A 24,914-nucleotide genomic window follows, 5' to 3' on the forward strand; every position below is an offset into this window, starting at 1 on the left:
CTGTCCCTTCCCTAGAAAGCATATATTGTCCCCAAATAAAATTACAGCCCCCACAAAGGGAATTCTGAGCAAAGGTTGAGAAACTGCTTACAGAATTGATAGCCTGCTAACCTTTTCCATTTGAGTTTTCTCTCTCATATACTTATGCATCCCAACCAATTTTTGTATTTTAAAACAATTAAGTCTTTAAGCTTAAACCCACAACACTAAATTATGCAAAGCCAGAAAAATTGTGCTCTTCTTTCTCAGCAGCATATTCATTCTTCTCCAGCTTTTTTCTACTTATTGTTTTAATGCTTTGTGACAAAGGATGAAAAAAGTAAAATGGATCACTTCCACACTAGACGATCCTACACGAAATAAAGAATTTAGAGAGATCTAACATTCTGATCCAAGTCGAAGAGACTTCACAACATATGCAATAATGTCAAGAAGCCAGCTCTGATTGGTTTATCATTTGTATGACACCTAGCAACAAGACTGCATGAGGTTTTCAGAATTGCAGCAGATAATCTGAGATCCACATATTTCTATTCACAAGACTGCAATGACAAGCTCTAAGCCTAAGCTTCTGTTTTTAAAGTATAGCTATGTCCAGGACTTTGGTTGTTTGGTAAAGCAAAAAACAGTATTTAAATATATCTTGTAATGAGGTGACACTAACAAATTGAGTATTTTTTCTGTCCTCCCTCCCCTGCCACCCCTCACCTTTTTCTTCTGTTACATGCTGTATGTACTGTTTAACATCTGCACACTTCAGCAGCAATGGGCAGCTAGGGTATTCTGAGTCTAGCACAACTTGATCAAGTGGCTGGAACTTTCCTTGCTGCTGAAAATACATCAAAGGGATTACAAAAGCATTACTAAAATGTTAAGACACATATATACACACTACACATATGTATATAAATATATATGCATGCAATGGCCATAGTTTTAAAATAAAGGATTTAAAGAAGATCGTATTTTGCATGGCAACACATGACACATTCAGAAACTGATTACAAAGCAAGCTATAAATATTTATTTCAGACCAGTAAATACCTGCAAAAATGCTGAACTCCTCAAACACTGCACTTAAAAGGCCAAATTTAAAACAACATAGGGAGAAACTAATGTGAAGTACAGCAGAATTTTTTGGAAGATGACATAAGACACAGTAGTCAGTGTGTGCCAATAGTGTTTTAGACCAAAACCTGTTGGATTAAACCCAGTGTCATAACTTCCATTCAAATTTTGCTTTTCCTTCCACAAAGATAAAACTCAAAGGAGCAGGGCAGCTTCTGGAACACAGTATTAACCTTTCACCTCTGCAAAGTCAATTCCAGTTTGGCCAGAGTAGGGATATAGGGATATAAAGTGATTTTGGCACAACTTAAATAGCCCCACACATGACAGAACCATCAAACAAATTTTGCCATTGCCAAACAATGTATAATTATTCAGCATGGTTTGGCACAACTGGCAACCTTCCCTTTGGAAAGATCCTTTAGTGCATCAGTACAAAGACTCTGTGAACTTCTTATGCTCAGAGAGTGCGTGGTCTCTGCAGCCAAGGCTGAACTCATTATACTGGTCAGCATGAAAAACCCACTTGGAGTACACTGCTTTCATTATTAATTAATTCTCTTGCTAGACACTCAGAGGCTTAATAAAAGTAACCAGCTATTGTTAAATCACAATAAAAACAAAAAAAAAAATCCCAAACAAACACATAAAAAGCAGAACCAAGAAAGTATTTAGAGGGTTTCATCTCCTTAAAAGGGAAAAGGCACAATAACCATGGCAAAAAGAAGTTAGGAGACACAAAAATAAAACTGCAATAAGCTCTTTCTTGTAGATTACTTACCTGCTTGTGTCCCAAAACAAGACAGCTGCATTTACATCATGCATGGGCACAGAGCCTAAGCAAGAAAGGTGCTGTATAGGAGATGGCTCTGCTCAGAAACACACCAAGCAATCCTGCATCACACTATCAGAATCAAAGCACAGTGCAAAGAATAATTCTATCATATGCAGTGATATCCATTAGCTCAAGCTGGAAGTGACTGTGCTGCATTCAGGCTAACCTTGCCTCAAGACTATAGAATACACTAACATAGGCAAGGTGCTGCAGGAAAGCATTTGCCCTTTTTTAGGACCCACGACAGCTCTACGCATTTATCTGGCATTGTGCCTGGCCTAGAAAACCAGAAAACCTAGAAAACAACGTACTGAAAAAGGGCAGCACAGGACTCTTCCCATGCACAGAAAAAGCAGCAGTAGCTGTCCTTTACTCAGGCTACATCAACACCACTCCATATAAAGAGAGATTTACTACTTCCCTAATTTAAGTTTGGTATAAAGCTTTCAAAGGAATGATGAATTTAGGGAACAAGCTGAACTACTTTTAGAATGACCTCTTCTGATGGACCAGCCTGACCACCTAATTACAGAATACATCTGCACACCCTATACTTTAAATAATAAAAAAGTCACGATGGAACAGTAAGTTACTGTTACATAGGTGTAGAATGACTTTATATCTTCACCATAAATAATTTGTTCTCCTGCATTCTTCACTTGCAATATAAAGCAGAAAATAGCAAGCAACCTTGTAGAAATTTTTTTAGAGCAAAAACTGTTAGGATGCATAAAGTCCATTGTCTCCACAAAACAAAACAAACAAGTAGAAAAACAAAAAAATCAACATTTTGATTTTATTTTGTGCCCTTTTTTTCAGAGGCTGCTTATTTAAAAAATCAGAAAATTTGCCTGTGACTTTTGATATATTTCAGAAACTTAAGTGAGGTTTTGCTACACCCACGATAAATCAATGAAGCCATTTTTAAATTACCCAACATTTGGATACTCGATCATCCCATTGCTGTTTTATGAGATGGCATCTCTACAAATGTTGCTGTTTCCTTTCAAGTTCAAACTGCCACAGAAATGTTCCTCCTTCCTCCTCCATAGCATCCAAGTTTTTCTTTCTTTTCCCCTTCTTTCCCAAAATAACCATTTTACTGATGCCTCAGAAAGGGCTCTGATCAAAAACTCAGAAAGGTTTTGATCTGATGACATTCCAGCATTTTAAATTCAACAGTTCTGGAACAGGCTCTCACACAAAGACAAAAGAGATTCTCCTCTCTTAAAAAAGAAGGTGATTAGTGTTTGTTGAGATTGAAAGCTGACTCTTGTAACATAATTTACCAACCAAAAAACTTGATGGAAACAAAAATACTTCTAGGTATTAAGATAATTCTGCTTTAAAAGCAAATTAAATTTCCATTATTATGGAAGCCACTCTTTATGAAATTAACATAACTTCTGCAGAACTGAAGTCAGAAATAATGTTTTCTCCTGAGAATTTCAGATACGAAAATAAAGCAGGCTTACCTCTTTGTCTGCCTTTATGAGGTAGTAAAGTATCAGAAATAAGGGGTCCATTGGTGTAACAAACAGCAGGCGACCATCTAGGTGACAGACATGTAAAAGTAAGTTTCTACAATATATTGACTTTTTGGGACTTTAGGATTATTTTAGGAGTGTGATTTTTTTTTTGAGTAAGTATCCCAATATTTTAATAAAACAAACAGAAACATTTTATTTGTAATTTTATATTAAAAATACAGAAATAACTCAATTGTCTACCCTGCCAAACCAAAGCACAAACTCCACTTCAGGACTTCTGCTTCATGTACTCTGAGTTTTGCCTTTTTTCTGAACTGTATTAAAACCAGCAAAATTGAAGCTGCCCTCTATTGGCAGATTTGGGGGCAACAGAAATTGATTTGGTATACTAGAGATATTCAGGAATACTCCACCTCCAACACTGGGCAAAGTAACACCGCGATGGCAGACAAGAAAGAATTTCAAGGATTTCAAGGGCTAGTTAAGTGAGAGCTACCTTCATTTGTAAAGGGAGAATCTGTTGCAGTCTCCTAATGGAACAAAATAAACTTAGATCAGAAAATATGGCCCAGTGTGTTGCATTCAAGGTTACACACAAAGGAAGAACTTGGTCTCCCATTGAAACAGACACCTCTGCCCATCTGGAGTTCATTGCAGGACAATGGCTTAGTCAGGCCTTTTGTACAACTGCAGATAATCGGAAACAATGTAACATCAAGGAAATTCACTAATGACACCAAATAATTGATGACAATTTGACAGTAATTAGTAAACCAAAAGCAAATAAATGTAATTTTTTTGTTTTAAAGCACATGATTAAGATAATTAAAGAAAAGGAAATCCTATTATGGTGACCCTAAAACTAATAAAAGATCATGTGGGAAAAATGTGTTTTGGGAAAGCTGATATCCAACCTACCATGCGTATTACCAACATGATGCTCAGTGTGAGGCAAAGCAAGCATCAGGACTACTTACAAACACGAAAGCTTTGATATTGAAATTGGGAGGAAAAAGACCCACTAGCCACTTTCTCAAAGCTTCCATTTAAATGCTTTCTATCCAATAACCAGAAAATTTGTTTTAACTGCAAACACACAGATTTGTTTTTTATGGTGTTCTTCTCCTGACCGTTTCAGAGATACAGCAGCCCTAACATTCAGGAACAATTTTTCCACGGTATTTTTAAAAGAAAACTGAGGGCGTGATTTCTTAAGGCAACTGTTTCCCAAGGGCCAAAATAAAGGTTAGAAAGGGAGAGAGAGAATACAATGTGGACATAATTGGGAGCAGGGAGCAGACCCAGTCTGTTGGCTCACCCCCAAGACAGAGCAAGGAAAAGCTCAGAGACATACTGCTTGCATTGCTTTATGTGCCTGCAGAGGATGTTTAAAAGTTAGCACACACTTTGGGATATTACCGTTAAAGAAGGCATGTCTGGATGGGTTGCTTTTATTTATTACTATAAAAGGACTTTTCTCTAATGGAAAGAAATAAAACAAATATACCTTAATCTTCTGAATTAATACTTATGGAAATGCTCATCTGTGGACATGCTGGCAGAGAAACACTGCTACAATAACATCCTTACTGAAAACGGATTGTAAAAACCATCACAAGCAAGTTACACAAGCTTCCTCCTCATTTCAGAAAGGTGAGCAGGACCAGAGAATGTCCAGAATAGTACAGACCAGCTGCCTTCAGAGAGGACACTGAAATAGCAGCTTCAGAGCTCTCCTGAGAACCCAGCACTTAGGCTGGGGACTACAGAGGCAATTTAAAGAACACAAGACCATACATTCCAGTGCTTAGAGCTCTAACACACCACTTCGCTTGGCCTTCCAGCCCTTTCTTTTCTTTCCCATAGGATAATACATATTAACTTACACAGAGGACTTGCTGGTGTGATTGACAAGGAAAGCTAACTATTTTATGGCACTTCAGTTTAAACACAATTGAATTACTTACCCCTCCTTTCCCCTTCAAGAGATGACAAATGAACATCTGTCTAATTGAGGCTGCAAAAGGCAACCTTCTAAAGAGAAATGACAAAGCCCCCAGCCCTGGTTAAATCCATATGGCAAATGAGTCTATCAGAAGGTGGGGATAGGATGCAGCATGTCTCAAACAACTAGGAAAAACACCTGTAAATTTACTAGAAGAAAGAGAGAAGGTCTGTGTACAAACATTAGCTAAAGATGGGGGAAAGACACATTATCCAACTCACCCTGTTGAACAGTCTGACCTATAAACCAGGAACGACGTTCCTCGTGAAAAGCTTTTACTTCAAACAGCTGCTGTGCACCACTATTGAATAAGTAAAGGGTTGCTTCCCCTGTTGAAAAGAAATCTGGTTTGTGTTTGTAAGCTTTCAGAAAAATCAAAAGAATAGCCAATATGTTTGAAGAATGTGCCTTATATACATACAGACACACAAACATACACACAGTCTATATAAACTCACTACAAAGAGAGCTCAGACAAAAAACACTATTATATACAGATGTTCATTTACCAGCTCTATAAATGAAACTGAATTTGAATCAATAAATAAGATGTGTGAATAGTTCATCTTGCAACACAAAGCCTTTGATCCAAACCCAAATCAAAATCACTCAAGAAATCAGTTTTTTTCTGCAGTGAAGAGGGAAGGTGAAAAACAAGAGAATTCCCTCTCCTTCCATCATGTTTCTCTTGAGGATATCAGACTCTGGGTTAGGGGAACAAAAGTCCCAAACCTTTCATGGAAAACTTGAAACACTCTTGTTTTGTGATGACTCTGTATGGGTAGACATATAAGTAAATGAGGAAGCTAGAAGAAGTTGGTTTGAAGTGCCCATCAGAACCTTAATAGTTGGGAAAGGAAAATAAAAGCTTTATTTTAGGTCATCCCATAACACAGCTCTACCATTTTACATTAGTTTTGGGTTACAATGAAAGAGTGACAAACACACCGCAAACAGGACTGGCATTTTCCAGATCTGAAACGGGAAGTAGCCACAACTACAGAAGGGGCCACTGAACTGTGGTCAGCTGAGTCTGTTGGCTGGACTGCTTCTATCTCAGTTATCAACCCATCTTCAAGAAACAAGAGCAACATCAGCAGGGCTGTACTGCTCAGAGCACATAAATTGCAAAGGTGCAGTGACTTGCAGATGATGGGCTGGCTCAGAGAAGCCTCAGTGTAAGCCCTGAAAGCTGACATCAGCACTGCTCTTCTCAGTCTGCAGACACCCCCAGGTGCGGAGGGAGGTCATCGAAAATGGGCAGACACATGAATTCCCAAAAATGACTGATAATGCATTTTTCCCCCCTTTATCCAAAAGGCTGACCAGATGTTTAACCTCACTTAAGGATATAATTTCAGTACTCTGATAATTTTTCTTTTGGGTAGGGGAGGAGGGGAGCAATGAGTAGTCATAAGGCGGAGCAGAGGTTTCAATCATTACCATGTGCACCCTCAACAAGGGTCTACACCGCAGTTTGATCAGCCCCATATCAAACTACTCACAGAAGTGCTGACTGAACAACTTAAGACTCCTACCAATGAGTGTGCTAGCCAAATCCAGTGGTGAGCTATGAAATCTTGGGAAAAGGATCCTTCTTATTACCTAAGTACAGCTCCTCAATTTATGTCATTATGCTAAAAGGACAGTCACCACAGGTTCCCTACAGTACTGTTAGACAGGAACTGCAGGGGATGGAGAGAGAACCCGGACAGTTTTGCTCACGACTTCACTGATGGTTCTTGTGGTACTTCCGAATTGCAGTCTAATCTTACTTTATAGTCTTTGTAAAGAATAGAAATTTTGTTCTTTTTACCTGTCTATATAAAGGACAAAGCATGCTTTTATTTAATAAAGTTAGCATGAATTCTATAGTGTGCTGAATTCTTCAGTGCCCACTTATACAGTATCTGGCATCAACAATTCATCTGTTAGACCCAAAGGTAAGGAAAATACATTAATAGTGTGTTCTCAGTTCTTCCATTTTCAGACTTTGTATTTATAACAGGCTACATAACTGAAAGTCTATGCAGGCCTATAAATAAGGTCCTGTAAATTCTAAAGGAACACACCCGGGCAATCATTGCACTTTAGGTTTTCCCCAGAAAACTTTCCCAAGATTCTACAAGGTAAACAGATCTCTTTTTACATAGAGAAAAATAAATTAACATATATGCTTTTAAAAATATAACAAACTTCAAAGGCAGTATGTTACAGCAGGAAATAATAACACAGGTGGAAAATAGATGTGGCTTTATATTCCCACTGTAAATCTGAGCAATCAAGAAACAGGTATCATGATGAGTAAGTAATTTTACATTCTGTATTATTATTTTTGACAATTTTCATCTTTCAAGAACAAATATGGTTCCTATACTGTGACAATAAAATGCACTTGAAAACTAAGTTACACACATATATGTAAATACATATAAATACAAGCAGTCAATTTCAGACCAAAACCATAAAACTTCAATCTACAGAAAAGAAATAAGCTCAGGCAAAGGAAAAAAGCCAGCATGAAAAACATTTTTCAAACAGAATGTTAACCCTAACAAAGCGTTACTGCAAGGTTCTGTTGCAAAATCACACACTCCAATTATTAATTAATCATAGAATAATTACAAATCTTTGACAAAAATGGGATGGTGATGTCATTGTATTGCCTGCATTTGCTGGTCTTTCTCATGTATTTTGAATTCAAAGTGCCTCATCCTCTGTTAAGGGAAAAGAGACACCATGACCTGGGCCACAAAAAGAAAATTAGATCTAAACATGAAAAGATACACAATGCTTGGTAAGTACAACTGAATCACTTCTTGTAACTCTATTTATTTTATAGCATAAGATGAATGCTAAGAAGCCTAAATTTGGATTAAAAAAAAAAGCTTGGACCCAACACCCAACATTCTAAGCTCCCCAAAAGTAATGCACTTAAAAACAGAACTTAAATTACACCCCTTTTTTGTTCTGCCAATATTTCTGATGAATAAACAGTTCAACCAATTAAAATTATGAAAGAAATCCTAAATGTTTGCACAGCATTAACCACCTGGCATAACCAGCAGTATCTTTGGCACTTAAGACTTGTACCTATCATCATTATTTCAGCTTTGTGAAATATGAATCTTTTGGTGGTGGAGAAAATCAACCAGAATTTTAACGGGCTCATGTCACAGTTCCAGAACTTGCCTGTGCTTGGGTTGCGCAGTTTTGTAAACAAGGGTTCGCTGTCAGGTGTCTTAGGGGGGTCAAGAGCAGCCTCTGTAGGGGGAGAGGAAAAAGTTATGAACTTGTAAATTGTGAAGTATTTCACATCTGCTTCACCAAGACATTCAGAATTAATTGGATTGACACTTTTTGGAAACACACACGCACATCTGCCTAAAAATTGTATGCCTCAGCCCAAATTCATCCTACCTGATCAAGGCACTTAAATTATGATTCCAGACTTCCTGGCACTCTCTATCTGTCACAGGAAAGATATGCACCTGGGGATGATTTAGATTTTGAAAACCACTTCCCCCTAGAGAGCCTTCAGGCAAGAGAGCTCCTAAATTTGACATCTCAGCTAAGTAAGATGAACCGATATGCTGCCCTGATTAGTCACAAAGACAATGACAATGCTTTGGTTAGTTATGCTTTGGTTAGTTAGGCCAAGCACAATGTGGACACTAAGGAAGTCCAAAAGGCAAAATACACACAGGAAGAAACTATCCTTTAAAGCTTTCATGAAATCAGATTATGCAGGAATTAGCCTATTCTAGTTGTTATATCTGTGAAAAACATGCACACTTATTTATCTGTTATGTATAAACTTGAAATATAAAGACTGCATTTAATTTCCCGCACAAGAATAAAGAAGCTCAGAGAATGCAGCACCTCTGGCTGAAGCAACTTACAGTTATTTTCTCTCCTGTATCTTTGAAAAACAGAAGATAAAAAGCAGAGCCACAAAGGCATAATTTTTTCTGTGAAACTGAAAAAAGAAGGAAACAGCTACCACAAGGATGCTGACTCAAGTACAAAAAAACATATCTATAAGCATCCCCAGTTAATTATATTCTAGCCAAGTTCTCTTTGTAGGGAAAGTCTAACTTATATTTATGAAAACAACTTCTCACATCTCAGAAAAGAGCACCATGATAGCATCATCTTTCTTAGCCTGCAAACTGCCAGTTCTGCCTCAGTTCCTTTCATACAGGCATTCATCAGAGCAAGGAAAATTACTAAAACATTTCACATATATAATGAGTATCCAGACCCCAGAGAATGGACTAACAGAGATCTCAGGCTGATGTCTGTGTTACAGTGCTGCTGAGAAAAGCAGAGAAGAGCAGTAAAGGCAGACTGCATGATTATTCAAAGGAACAGAAGTGCCCAGCAGGTTGGGGAAGAGGGAGCTGGCACAATTCTTTGGCAAACAGGGAAGTAGGAACAACTGAAAGTAGCTGTCCTCCACCCTACCTGAAAGCCCCAACATATCTGAAAAGGACAAGTGGACTTCTCACACTTGGCTCTTCACTAACACCTCATGGGCAAAAAAGAAAAAGGCCCAAAGAACTCTAACCTTCATATCCACTCCTTGTTATTCAGTTGTGCCACCAACAGAAGTTGCCCAGATAAAGACATTAAGCGGGACACAAAAACCAACTGTGTTCAGTGATAAAAGTGTTGGAGGGTAATAATTCTCAGGGTTGTTCAGAGAATTGAAAGTAACTTTCTTCCCTTCAATACTCAACTGAGTCTTCAGGTGGCTTGAAAAAATGCTTCAAAAAGTTTCAATATAAGTTGAGGGCTTTTAATGGAAAAAGTCCATATTTGCTAACCAGACTTGCTTCATATGCTGATACATAAACATATGGTTGTCAAGCTACATTTGCCCTGGCAAAGGCAACTTTCCAATCTCTAAAGCTGTGTATATTTCAATTCTTGACCACAGTTTAACATTAGTGTATTTTTCGTTACTTTTTAAAACACTGAAGTGATTAATGATAGTGAAAGAAACACACTGCACGTGTTTACTTTGATGTGTTTCACATGAACATATTAAAATATACACAGTAAATGTGAGCTTCAAAATTTAAAACAAAAAGCAAAACAAAAAACCCCAAAGGAACTTTCAGTGCTCACTTGTTCTGCTTTCTTCATGCATAGATTGATGAACACTGGGAATGAGTCCAGCTGAGCCTGAAGTTGCATCTTGTCAGCAATTAAGTCAACAATCCTTCCTAATTTTTTGCTGTTTTTAATGACATTTGCATCTTTACTGGGTTGAGATGTTCTCTTCCTAACCTGCTAGTAACACACTGAATTTATCCATCTCTGCTAAGCCTGGGGGACACCTATAGGTAGGGAGCACTAAGTGTAACAAGCCCAAGGAATACAATCTCCCTTCTCTTCCTCATCAATCCTCTATCTTCCCAACCAGATAACCACGCTCCTTCATCCAGGCCCACCCCATGCTACCCCAGGTTCAGCACCCTCTACTCTGCCCCTCTGGCCCTGCCAGGAGCTCTCCCCACGTGGTGAAGAGCAGCACAGCTCCGTCCATAGGGGTTCTTTGGTGCTCCTCACGCTCCAAGGGGTTCAGCACGGCACAGAGGGCAGCAGGGATCAAACCCCAGCAAACAGTCCAAGTTGCAGGCTTCTGTCCCAGTATCTCATGGCGATGGGATCAGAGTGTATGTCACACTCTCCACATGGCTGCCATGGAAAATAGTTTGCCTGAAGGGACATGCACACACACAAGGAGAAGGGAAGGACCGGGCAAAGGCAAAAGCGGTTTCTTTGAGTTTCTTTAACATTCAATTTCCTCAAAATGTAGGCAGTATTCCACTCCATTTCCAGGGGCATCTGAAGTATATTTTTGTTATAGATCGGCTTACTATATGTCAAGTTGGCAGACAAAAAAAAGAGGCAATTGGGAGAATGCCTGCTTGGAAAACTGGATGCAGTATTAATATGGCCTTAAGGGCAAAGAAGGCCCTATTTATCTGAATTTAAATACCTCATGACTAGGAAAATGCTGAGCAAGGGATTTTTGATGTTAGGTGTCCAAACCTAACTTATTTTGTGCTCTGGACTTTAGCCAGGAAAGGTAACTGGATTTCTTTAATGCCATTACATTTATCAGTCCTTCTATTTCACCAAGGATCTCTTATAGCTAAGTAAACATGGACTTCTTTAAAAGCAGTACCGTAGCCATTTTCTAGCAAAACTGAGAGTTAATCTGGGTTAGGATTTTTTTTTCAATTTTAAGGTTCACCTCCAGATAAGAAATCACCCTAAAGAAAATAAATAGTAAAAAGTAACATTACAGGAAGAGCTGTTTTGTTAAATTCCAAAGGAAAACATTAAATGATTGCCACTATGCTTATTATAACAGTTCCCATAGCTCAGCCCTGTGGATCTTTTTCCCCCAAGAATACTTGGGGAGAAATAGGTAAGAGCTTTTTGAACAGTACACTTTCTACCAACAATGGCCCACAGTCAGGTCAGCTTACATGTAATGTGTCATTACAGCATGATTTTCTCCTAGGACAACATACACTACAATGATGTAAAAAACTGACAGAAGGGTACAGGGGGGCTCAATTAATCCTGTCTCAAGGAGGTATCTCAGCCAGCAAGTCACTCTTTAAACTGCCTGGGAAGACAGAAGGCAGACACTTCAAGGAGGCAGCTGAAGAAAAGGAGAAAAGATTATGGTGTTTCATGAAGGTCAGACATACAACCAGGCAAATTCTATAAAATACATAAACAAAACAAAGTGAAAATGAACCAAAGGACTTCTGACAGTAATTTCTTCCACAATGGATAGATATGAGGTACTAATGAATCTGCTCGTTAAAACAAAAAAGCGTTACCTGGTACAGCAACATAAATAAATTGAAAAACAACGTAAAACTCCCACTAGGAGCTGTGAAACTGTTATGGATGATGCAAAGTCTATTCACCTTCTTTTTTAAAACAAAATGCTTATAGAATACTATATATAACAGACTAATATCAAGTTATATGGAGTTCCCATGCAAAAAGCTGCCAGCCAAGCAAGCAAAAAGGCTGTAAATATCTGTCAAATGCGTAAGAGGAAAAAACCCTCTGAGAGCACAAATTTCCCAACCACCACCACCCTGCAAAGAAAAAGGACTATTTAAGTCTGGAAATATAAAGTTAAGATTTCATTTAAAAACAGATATTAAACCATACGTCACCTACACAAGTCTTTTCCATTCCCTTCTTAATTTCTAACTGTGCATGAAAGGTGTGTCAGATGGAGACATTATGATGGAGCCCATTAAACAGACATTTTATGGAAGACTTTAAACTATGTAGCCTAAGGGTACAGATAGGTTAGATCTATTAAAGTTTTTGTGTTCTTTTCAGAATCTCAACCCTCAAGAAAATGGCTTTAATTCACTGTCCATGTCCTTTGTTGTGCAGCATGCCCTGAAAAAAGCCTAGCGAAAAATAATTAATAAATCCAGTACTTTGTATCACCCAAATTTTTGATAATTTTTCTAAGTTACAAGGTAATTAACTGCAAGCATAATAAATGAATTCAGGTATGCACAGACTAAGGATACAGTTTCATAAATGGCTTCAAATGATCAAAGATCACAGTCCATAGAAAAGTGCACTCCTGGGGTCCCCAACCCTGCTCCCTTCTTGTTTTGTACCTCTGCTGCTTTTTTCCACCAAAACTAGCAAGCTCATGGTCCCACAGCAAGTCAGCTCAGTTCACTCATTCAGCTGAGAAGTAACCAATGAAGATGTAAGTAACTTTCAATCCTATCAGTAAGCTCATTGGAACAAGAGACAGAACCCACGGAAGGAGCAGATGGTATAGAATATATCCTACTCCATATGTGACACAGGTGTCTTGGACCAGTGCACATGAATTAGAAAACCAGATCATACGTGAATTTACAGAGAAAGCAGAAGATGAGCCACGGGTCGACATTGTTGCTTCCTGGGCTCACAATACTCAGGGGAGCACTGAACAGAACACAGCTCGATTTGCCTCTGCAAACAGCCAATATTTTGTAGGTGCTTACATAGAGGGTATGGGTTTGTACTTGCCCACACTTGGATTTTTGGAAATAATCTTAATTGTTATTCAGTTATGTAAACTCGATGTTACCTCACCACCTTGCTCTTTCTATGACTGTACATAGAACTTAGTACATATACTACTACATACACTTAGTGTACATACACTACTAATTCATCCATTACTGAAGTTGAGATGCTTGGCAGAACATGCAGAGTTTCAGCTGAATAATGGGTAGGTCAGTCTTGAGAAGTTCAAGAACTGGTTATCATTTGAAAGGATAAAATCTACAGACTTCCCTTCTCAATATTTATAGGGTCAGCACTGGTGCAGCTGTATTACTGGCTGAATCAGCCCTATTCCCATATGCAGAGAGGCCTAAGTTGGCATAAGTTGGTCTCTTCCAAGCCAGATGGCAGAAAGCAGAAGTGGGAGATGGTGTTACACATTAAAACATCTCTTTTCAGTTATTTTATTTGCTATGCTTCCTTCTGGCTCCTTAGCTTGCCAGTTATATCTGCTTTATTCACAGCAGAGCTCAGTACGCCTTTTAGGAGATGACATGTAAGAAAGAGTGCAAATTACCTGCAGGCAAGAGGCTTTGTTCAGGAGATGCAAATGCCAGTTTAGGGGGAGGTCTAGCAAAATATGCCCACAGAGTGCTAATTTTTAAAATAAGCATATTCACATTCACCTTATTAAAAAGGTATATAAACGTGTGCAATTATTTTATATAGGTTTTCTGATGTTTTGACTCAGCTGTTAAAAAAATACATATTTGTTTATTGCAAACTTATTTCCAAGTCCTTTACCTAGATTATTCTGGAAAATATTAATGTTCAATTATTCTGCTTAATTTTGACACTCATTACAGTTTTTGATTCAAGCAACCTAACAGCCCAGCAGTGTGATCTATTTTGTAGCAAATAAACGGAATTTTTTAAAAACGCTAAGTGAAAGCCTGTATCAAAGTGCAAGGATGGGAAAAAAAAATTATGCAAAACCTGTCTACTTCTGTTTTTAAAGCAAACCATTTTCACAAATTAAGTATTCCACAGCTTCTTTTGCTATGACACCTTCTCCCACTACGACCCAAAATTTTCAAGTCAAATACTTCCTCGGTTACTGCATGGAGACAAAAGTTCCTTAGTCTCAACTGAAAGGATGGAGGATTAATTTAATGTGTGCTGATGCCCCATGGTTTGGCATCACAGTCCATTTATTTCTGCCTCCATTTGACTTTTGGCATATATGAGATTTGTTCAAACAATTTGCCAAGTATAATGTGAAACTGCTCCTTTTATTTTTGAATAAGTAATTCCTAAAAATAATAGGATTGTTAAATTTCCTTCCCCCATTGCAACCCTTCCAGTTCTATTCATATGGCAGTTCCCATAAAACAATAAAAGAGCTAATCAATTTACTGTTTAAAAAAACAGCAGACTGAAAAAATGTGCTCAGCTAAACTTGTCTAGCTCAGAAAAATAAAGGCTGAGAATAATTTTCAGCATGCAGCTAACCCCTCCTTATTTTCCTAATACAGACAAAGACAGAACATATTAAATACATCAGTCTTAACTTTAGGTGTAGAGTGGAACATCACACTTAAAAAACTGCCTTCAATTCCTGACCTCTGTGCTAAAACCAGTGAAGGATATAAATAGTTTCAGTTCTGACATAACACCTATCCTTGAGGAATACTGAAAAAGAGACTGTCCTTCACACCAATCCTGTTAAGCAGCTAGTGTGATTTTGCTAAGACCAGTTTGAAGCCATTGCATAAGAATGTTTATTTGTTCTACAGAGCTCAGATCACATCTATGTCAGACACAGTGACTTTACCACAGTATTTGAGAGTTTGCCAAAGCTCTGCCTTTAGATTTAGATAGCGCTAAAATTAAAAATCTTTAGATTTAGATAGCCCTAAAATACTGCTGGGTCTCAGCAATATTTCTCAGTCTGGAAAATAACTTCTAGCTTTTATGATTTTCAGAGAACACATAAAAAAGGTAGTTCAACAGGCCCAGCTCAAAAGGCAGGTAGAAATTTCCTACATTCCCATTAAAAAGTAGCAGTATTTTTTTTAAAAGTACATGGATACTCAGTAAATTCAGACAGAATTTGCTATATTAAAGCACATCATTAGTAACTTTGTAGCTGTGAGAGAGCCAAGGTTTAATTCTCAAGAGCTACTATTTTTCTCTTGTACTTGTTCAGTAGCTAGACCAACAACAGAAAGACAGTACAGGCATTTATACATTCTCTACAGGTAAAGTGTTTGGACACAAGGGTAAGGATTACCCAACTCCCACTAGAAATGCAGGAAAGCACTATCTGGAAACTCAGCCATCCACCAGCAAAGCCTGTGTGGTCCTTCAGGACTCGTTAGCACTTTGGTGTCTCTGTACCATGATTCCTCCAGAACTCCAGATTCAGGAGGTCTTCTTAACCATCGACGTCAACCACTCTGCACAAAGCAAGCTCAGGTCCAGATTTCCAGCCAAGCTAATAAAATCCCCTGGAACATGGAGCACAGCACAGAAACACCCAAGCGGGTCTACACAGAGCCAGCTTGGTCCATCAGGACTTATTAGTTCAGACACTGTCTGAAAGCAGCTGCACTGCAAAGCTGGTTCTGGAAACAGCAGAGATGTGTTAACATGGCACAGCACTTGAACTAATAAACTGCTAGTTCTGAGCCGAGCCTGCCCCAGGCTAAATCTGGTGCCTGTATATCCACTGCACAGTAATCTGCAACTGCAGAAACAGCCTGAAGAGGTGACTATTTCAAGGCCAGCATGCACAGCTCTACCACTACCAACACAACCAAGTTTTCTGTCCTTTCACCTTCCTCCAACAACAATCAATCCTTCCACCTACCCTCTTCCTGTTTGTTCACTGTTTTCACTCCTGGCTACTCACATCCATTTCTCAACCTTTCACTACACATCCCCAATAAGGCTGCACAATGTACATCAGCGGCTTCCAGCTTTTCTGGAGTGATTAACATGGTTAACACCCTCTTCTCACCCTGCCTGAGCAGCACTTCCTTACTCCTCTCCCACCACTTCTGGCTTCCCTCTTTGTCCTGTCCTTGATGGTTCAATCTCTAACCAAGGAACCATTGCACTTACAAAAACAAAACAAAAATATGATTGTATTTGTATGTCAAATTGCCCCGTCTTCATGGAAAAAAAACAAGTATCAGTAGAAACACCAGTACAAGACCTCTCACCAGGCCAAGGGCAGGCTACCATCTCTAAAGGTAAAATTTGCAATCTCACCCAGAAGAGCAGACTTGCTTAGCAGTCATATCAGATATGACTGAGGCTCTCCTTTTACCTTCCTACTTGGACTCCCCTTTGTGCCATGCTCCCGTGCCAAACAGCCCAAGCGTCTTGGTGTGGCAGAAGAGCTGGTGAGGACAAAGACTGGCTCAGTCAACCCTGCTTCCCCTCCCCACCTTCACCCACCTCTACAAACCATGCAAAGTAACTGCTGAGCATATGGTTTGTAGCTCTGTCCTGTGATGTGCAGGCATGAGAGGACCGCTAATTACCAAACTTTTACAGTACTGGAAATATGACTGAATTAATCAGAATTAATTTGCTACAGAAAGTGACAGTCTGTCCCTCTAAAAACAGTTCACACCATTGGTAAAAAACTCACTCTAACTGCATTCCTCTAGCCAGAATCATGATTTCAACAAAGAACATGCTCAGTTCTACCTGACAGAAGAGATTCCTTGCTTCTGAGCTGTTTCCAGAACACTGAAACCAATATAAAAACTACAAAATCAAAAATAAAACTGAAATTTGTCCTGTCAGTCATCACACATGCTCTGAATGGCAGAGCAGCAATTCATTGTCCATTCAGTATATCAGTGTATCAATGTGTACTTACACAAGGAAATCAGTAGCAATTTCATAACCTTCAATATTAAAGCAGACAAGCTTTTTTTAGTAGACTCAGGAACAAATGGCATTGAACTCACACTCAGAAACAGATCCTGTACTTATCTGCATCAGCTGGTTTTAAGTATGTATGTATCATAATGCCACACAGGTATTATGAAGACAGAGATTGTCATATGAACAGAATTTTACCATCAAAGGACAGTTTTGTTCTAAATCCAACTACAACCATCTTCATTCCTGAAAGTAATCAGGTGTTCCTACTACATATTCTGCTACACAGCCAATAAAAAAATTCTGAGATTCATTCAACAGAGCAGTTATGAAATGCAAAATTCTGAAAAGAGGTAACATGTTAACTTAAAAAAGATTTTCTGAAAATAATGTTAAAACAAAACTAAAATCATGAAATGTTTTGTTTGGCTGGCTTTCATCAGCTGTGGAGTTCTGAACTTATCAGCCACAGATTTTTTTTAAAAATCACTATGTGCTTTGAAGTTCAACTAAGGCTTAATAAACTTTCTTACAGGTCTGGAGTACTATATAAATTTTGTCAGAGCTGCGCTGGCATAATTGGTAATACAAACTGTCTGGCTTCATGAAAGTTACAAGCTCTGGCTCCAATCCTGCAAACACTTACTGAAGAATTTAACTTACTGCACAGCACTGACTACTTATGCATAAGCTAGGCATATTTGTAAATATTTGCACAGTATGGACATCTGTTGGCATAGCCAGTCACTTGATACGAGATTCAGCTTTTAATCCTAGTCTTCATAGAGTCAATATAAAAAAAAGGAATTCCTTACTTTATAAATTCCTTTCTTAGGCATCAAGCACGTCAGATACCAAAGGGTGGAACCGAAAAGTTAAAACTAGAGGAAGAGAGGAATCAGTGAAATCATAACAATTTTTTCTGTTTCCCATGTACCTAGAGAAGCCTGGTTTCATATGGACACATGTCTCAAGATTGAGCTCCTGCCTTATTTTCAACCTTTGCTGAACAAAGTTCTTTCTGTACCTTTCCTTCAGTGATGCCATTTACAGCATCTCTCACATCATCACACCCAAAGTTCACAAAATTACTCCAAAGAACTCATCCTTTTTATTAGGTTTGGTTATTAACACTCTCCAGTTATGGACGAGTTAGGAAATAGCCACAGTACAAAGCTGGCCAACAGATAATCATGGAGGTTGCATTTCCTTAAAAAACCAAACTAGAAAAAGACAGTTCTGTCTCCTTCCTCTTATTGTCTTGGCATTTGAACACATCCTGTTTCACTCACATCCTGTTTTCACTCTTTAACCGCTAAACATTTTGTGATCTGTTTGTTTAAACCTGATACTAGGCAGAAATACATGTAAGGAGCAAAGGCATCTTCCCACTGATTCAGGGCGGCATGGGAGAGAGTAAGCCTCCACAGCACAGCGATATTGCACCTGCAGAGCTGCCGTGTGGAGCTCTCCTGCTCCACATTCAGGAGCTGAGGAGATCTCACTCTGCCTTAGGACTGAAGTCTGTTTCACAGCTGTGCCTTAGGGCACTGAACCGTTTCCTTCAAAAACTGCAGGAAGGGGCTGAAGGGATGGAGGCAAGGCGGGCCACCAGCTCCGGGGAGGGGACAGCGAGACCCCATCAGGGACATCGGCGGCAAGAGCCCTTGGCAAAACCCTAATGACAGACATAAATGAAATGTACTGATCCAGCGGGGGAAACGGGGTCCCTGGAGAGGGGAGGGCGGGTACCGTGCGGGGCCTCTTGTAGAGGCCGCGTCTCAAAGCGGCCTTAGCACACCCGGGCGGGGCCCGGCCGCCCGCAGCAGCCCCGGCACCCGCCCCCGGCCCCGGGGACGATCGCCCGCCGCCTGCCCGAGTCGGCCGGCGGGGCGGGAGAGCTCGGCGCTGCGGCAGAGCCGCCCCTCCGCGGAGCGACCCCGCCGGGTTACCTGGGGCAATGAGCACCCACTGCGCGGGGTGCGCGCCCGCGGGACGCCGCTCCGCGCCCTGCCCGCTCCGTGCGCCCCGCATGCTCCGAGCGCCCCGCGATCCCGCGATCCCGCCGCTCCCGTCCCCGCCGCCGCCGCCGCAACATGGCGGGCGGGGCGGGCCGGGAGAGGGGCGGGCGGCGGCGGGGCGCGGCCGTGAGTCGAGCTGTGCCGCCGCTCCGCCTTTTCCCCTTTCCCTTCCCGGCACCCGCAGGAAGCGGGCGATGCGATGGTGGTGGGAGAGAGCGCCGGCGGCGAAGCTTCTCCTCTCCCCCGCCCCGCGGGACGTCCCATCCGCAAGGGGAAGGGAGCCCCCGAGGTTCCTAAAGGCTCGTGGTCCAAAGGAGCGACACAAGTCACAGGGTTCGCAAACAATCAGAAAGTTTTATTAGTGAATTGCACGCTTGGCGTGGAAGTTGTTTTGTTAGTCCCTGACCTACTGTGTAAGAGCACGGGAGTGGGTTTTGGATATAGAGGTAGGTTGAAAGGGAAGAGAGAAAGGAAGAGATGAGTTAAAGAGGGGCAGAGAGAAAGAGAGAGAAGAAAAGAGATCACCAGTCCTGATTCCAGCATCGATCCAGCTTAGGGTCCTAGGGGTCGCTGCCCAGGCTTGGGAGGCGTACCCTTTCATGGATAGGTTTTCTCCACCCTGAAGACAGGCTTCTCACTTTCCCTGTAAATTAGATACCAAGTGCAGTCTGATCTTTCTGGAAATGGGTCAGAGGGCTCTGGGGGACTTGGGTGGTCTTGATCCCCCTCTACAGTCCATGCCCGTCTCCTGATTTCATCATTCCCATGCTTAAACTGTACTGTGATAGCTCATCTCCAGGAACTGGAACAAGGGTGTTTCTCCAAGAAAAGTGCTGCCCTACCTCAGCATGTCCCCATGCCCCCCTTCTCCAGTCACATCTTGTTCTATCTCATGACATGGCAGTACTGTAGTAGTTAGTTCTTTCTAATAGTGTGGCAGGGCTTGACGCAAACGGTGCAGACTGAAGGAAAATCCATTTAAACATAAGAAAATGTGTCTTTAGCGGAGCAAGTTGTCATGAATGACCGTGGCATGTCTATCAGGGGAGTATCAAAAACCAGGCTGAGTGTTGCTCTGAGCAGCCACTGTAGCTATAGCCCTGAGAAGGGTGCTGGACTAGACCCTCTCCAGAGGTGCCTGCCAGCCTTGGCCATTCGATGGAACCTCAGTCCTACAAGGCTGGTTGAGGGCAGAGCCACAGTTCTCTCATAGTTGTCATCCTACCGAGCTGTGTGGGTCATGTGTACAACATGATCCTGGTAAAAAGGTTCTTTGCCTCCAGATCGCACTGAGAAGCCGTAGCCACAACACAAAACGCATATTTTCTTGCACATGTACATACATGTACATAAACTTGGCTTTACCCGCACAAGACCGGATTGACGGCCACCTTCCCAGAGATTTAGGAATAAATATTATGTTATCAAAAGTATTAAAGTATACATTTCAATTGTAAATCTCACAGATATGAAACAAATATTAAAAACATACTAACATCTATTCCCCAAAATAGAGCAGAACTAACCAAGGCCAGCATATGCAAAACAGCTGAGTTGATGTAAGGCTGAAAAAAATAATTTCCTGAAGTTTGAGCATATACCTTCATCACTGAGATTACATTAATCTAAATTTGTTTTATTTTAATTTTTCTGACTTTTTTTCCACTGATTGAAGTAAGGCAAGATTTAAGTGCCAAAGACCACACTGTACCATGTGTTTTGAAGTCCCCGGAGAAATCACTTGCTCTCAGAGTGATTGCAATTTGCCGTGGCATATGCCTGGATTGCAACACTCACTGATGGGTCCTGTAAAAATCTCCTCGCTACTTGTGTTAGCAAAGAGAGAAAGAAGCTCACCAGTTCCATTGTAATCTGTACAAAACTGCTGGAAGAGCAGAACAGAGCTGATTACTGTGTTTGAAACCTTCCTAGAAGGAAAGCCTTCCATGTGGAAAAAAGGGTTCTCCATAAGATTTGGCTTCTAGTCCTGAAAATGGCGACTCATAGCATGTTGTACACCACTGAGCTTAACAAAGCTCTGGAAAAGCCAGGAATCCAAGTCTGCCAGCCTCCAGATGCAGTGTGCGTCAGGATAAGCTGCAGTTGTTCCAGACCTCCTATTTCCTCCCTGACTGTAGTGTGTGATGGAAATGTTGTAGCAAACGTTGCTGTATGTTTACAAAACTGACTTAATAATGTCACATTTTTCAAAGCACCAATCCATCCTCATTTAGGCACCTGGTAAGCAAACTAATTTTCAGAGGTGCTGAGTACTCCTACCATCAACTGAGCTGAATGGACATTTCAGCCATTCATTTCTTTTGATTTATGAGCATCTTCCACAATCTCTAGATAGATGTATATTGGCCCTGGGATCTATAATGTCCTTTTCCAGGAACTTTCAGATAGAAATGTTTTTCTCAGATGCTTTGAAATGCCCCAAACGGAAATTCTCAAATAGGCCTGGACAAGGCTCTAGAATGACATCAGTTTTGGAATAAAAATTATGCAGTAATTTATACGCATTAAATATTTAAAACTTTCTGCTGTTACTCATCCACACTTGATATATACTGTTCCCCTTTATAAACAGAGGATATACTATATAATTATAAGCAAAAGATAAACTAATTAGGGATTTCTGTCAAGAGGTGATGATACTAAAATTTTATTTGCTTAAGAATTAAATACTTTACCTTCAGGCTTGCCAACACTTTTAAACTGTAGTGGTGTCTCCCTGAAAGAAAATGCTGATGTTTAAAACACTAGACTGATCTGAACTGCTGTGGTGATATCATTTTAAATACTCAAATCTTAATTTCATGCACATGGGTATTCTCATTTGGATCCATATGACTCATTAAGTCCAGAAAGTTAAATGCATCCAATATGGGACTAACCCTAACCCAATCTGAGGACAATTGTTTTCCACATTTCAGAGCCATTTGATTTGCATTCAGACTTCACCTACATGCTGTCCATTCATTTCTGCTAGGCCTGCTTCTTATAATGCAAATATCTGTGCAAATGCAAGCATCCCTTTTTCCAAACAAAAATTACTTACTTTTGGTGCCAAAGAAATGCTACCTCTTGTCTACTTTCAGCTGCAGAATTTACTCCTTCCTTCTACCCTACATTAGTTTAAAGTGAAGGCAGTTTTGAGGTTTGCTCAGAGCAAGAAACAAAAGACTGTAGAAAGAAGTGTGATTCATTGTTAAGAAGAGGTTGTTGTTTAAAAGACAAAATTATTTCCACAAAATTATATTTCATTTTACACTGTTTCAACAAATATGGGCTAAGTTTATCTACTTTATGCTTCAGTGGTTCAAGCATTTGCATGCATGGCTTTGCTCTGCACATTTAAGGGACGCCTTAAATCCATTGCTCTGCACATTTAAGGGACGCCTATATGTAGGGATGCAAGGGTTACATTTAATGCCAGTAAAAGGCCTAGTGATACACATAACTAGAGGATGTACCATGATAATTATGACCCATTTTAAGTTATCTTGTTTAAAATACTGTTCTAAGTTAATCACAGGCCAAATTATCGCTTTGTTTGCTTTTATTCAAAACAAAGCATATGTGGCATTGAAACAAATTGAAATATGGAGGCCAGACACAGAGATGGCGTTGACCTGAAAGGACACATACTGACATTGCAAACCTATAAAACATAATTTGAATTTCTAACTGAAATTTCAAGTCAATGTGTCAGGCTGAAAAATAATTATTTTAAATTGTTGTTCATGACAGCATTTGTCTGAAGCAAGTGCTTCCCTTATTGAAAATAGTCCATTTTAAGGAAAATAACAGTATTCATTTAAAAGCACTCAAGCAATGGTGAAAAATATTCTAACCAGCTCTGAACAGAAATCATTTTTTCCTTTGCACTAAACAAGGTTGCATCACCTTGTGCACCTATAGGTAACAATTATAGTTTTTGGCCTTAATAGAAATAACCTACTGAGTTCCAGAGTTTGCCAGTATGTCAGGTCAAATAGCAGTAAGAGAGAGAAAAGAAAGAAAGCTGAATTAGATGGGAAAATGGCACACCCACAGAAACCATGGGATTAATATCTCCTAACTTTATACTGTAAATGTGTAGTTTCAATCTGATTATATAGTGTCTTTTTTCCACTAAATGGAGAGAAACAGACTAGCATCTGTCTGGACTACTTCATAAGTTTATGTCAGAGTTAGCCCACCTGTCTAGAGATAGATATCCAAATTGAAGAAACCTCAGATGAAAAGTGAGAACTTTTCTCCACTATATATATATATATATATATATATATATATATTTTTTTTTTTTTTTTTTTTTTTTTTTTTTTTTTGTCTGTACTGGGAGAGGTCCCTGTTTACATACAGTTGTGATCATTGTTATCATTCTCCCTTTCCCCCTGTTTTTGGTGCATCCATTGCACCCTAAGAATGTATGAGGACCTTATTGTGGGGTTAGCACAAACAGATATTTATTGACACAAGTATGCTAGATCTAAGCAATGTTATCGTTCCTCTGTTTAATCAGCCAGAAAATTCACTTATTGGAGGTGTGTTGCTATAGCAAGCAGACCTAGGTCTGTTTATAGAAGCTGCTCAGAATGATGTATACTGTTTAGAGAAAAAAGTTGAATGAGTATACAGATTGTGAGCTGGCTTGAAATGAACAGTAGCAACACTTGTTTAAAGTGCTTGGTACATTTATCCACAGCAGTAAGTTACTGCAAAATATCCTCATTATGACTCAGACACTGATAAAAAACCCCAAAACACACACGCACAAAAAAAGCCCAAACAAAAACAAACCCCCCTGCCCCAAAGCCAACCAACCAACAGCAAAACCAAAAAAAAACCCACACCCAAAAAAACCCCAAAAACCAACCAAAAATAAAATAAGGCTACGAAGCCCCTGATACATGTTTTTTTTTTTGAAGTTAAACATATAAGACTTTACTAATATTTTCAGATTAAAAGTTGTTGCATCAAAAGCATTATAGCAGCCATATTAACTCTGCCTTCCTTTACTGTGTATTTCAACAAATTTCTCAGCCCCATTAGGACACTCTCAGAAAGCAAATGTTCACTTGAAAAACAGAGCATGAATAAAAGCTATGAAACAAAATGTCCAGGTTGGTAAGAAAGAAGCTAACACTTGAGATTGAATGTTATAATGACACTTACAAGTGCTGTGTGATGGCATTATTATTGTTATTTTTGCTGGTATTATAGTTGTTGTTATTATTATTAGCCAAAAGCACTTTGATAGTCTTGAGGCTGCAATTTTCCTTCCAGAGTATCAATGGTTAAAAATGTAATATCTGTAGGATTAAAAAAATGTTAACAATACCTTTCTACTACAGTTTCTATACATGTATACATACACTGTACATGTATCTGTGTATACACCTGGACATCCACTTCTGCTCTAGTAGGGCACTGTCTCCCATGGGTCTTTTGTCATAACCTCTAGTTGCATGTCCACGTGTCAGATACCTTAGGGTACCTCAGATGACATTAGTGACCTTTCT

The 24,914-nt window shown here is 39.7% G+C and overlaps 1 protein-coding gene across 4 annotated transcripts in view; it reads right to left on the minus strand.

Annotated features, from left to right (window-relative positions):
- Positions 1–19,478, minus strand: part of RNASEH2B (ribonuclease H2 subunit B) — a 42,897-nt gene extending 23,419 nt beyond the window's left edge. Inside the window, exons 1-5 of one of the 4 annotated variants that reach the window (XM_068182126.1) lie at positions 19,315–19,476; positions 8,591–8,662; positions 5,620–5,727; positions 3,379–3,455; positions 709–829 (exon numbers count right to left, since the gene is read on the minus strand). In XM_068182126.1, coding sequence (XP_068038227.1) covers positions 709–829; positions 3,379–3,455; positions 5,620–5,727; positions 8,591–8,662; positions 19,315–19,396 — 460 coding nt within the window. In that variant the 5' untranslated portion in view covers positions 19,397–19,476. Of the gene's footprint in view, positions 1–708; positions 830–3,378; positions 3,456–5,619; positions 5,728–8,590; positions 8,663–19,314 lie in introns of all 4 variants that reach the window. The other 3 variants (XM_068182124.1, XM_068182123.1, XM_068182125.1) reach the window with 3 other exon arrangements.
- Positions 19,479–24,914: the final 5,436 nt, after the last annotated feature.

Source organism: Anomalospiza imberbis, chromosome 2, assembly GCF_031753505.1.
Source record: "Anomalospiza imberbis isolate Cuckoo-Finch-1a 21T00152 chromosome 2, ASM3175350v1, whole genome shotgun sequence".
In the NCBI taxonomy this organism is placed as follows: Eukaryota; Metazoa; Chordata; class Aves; order Passeriformes; family Viduidae; genus Anomalospiza; species Anomalospiza imberbis.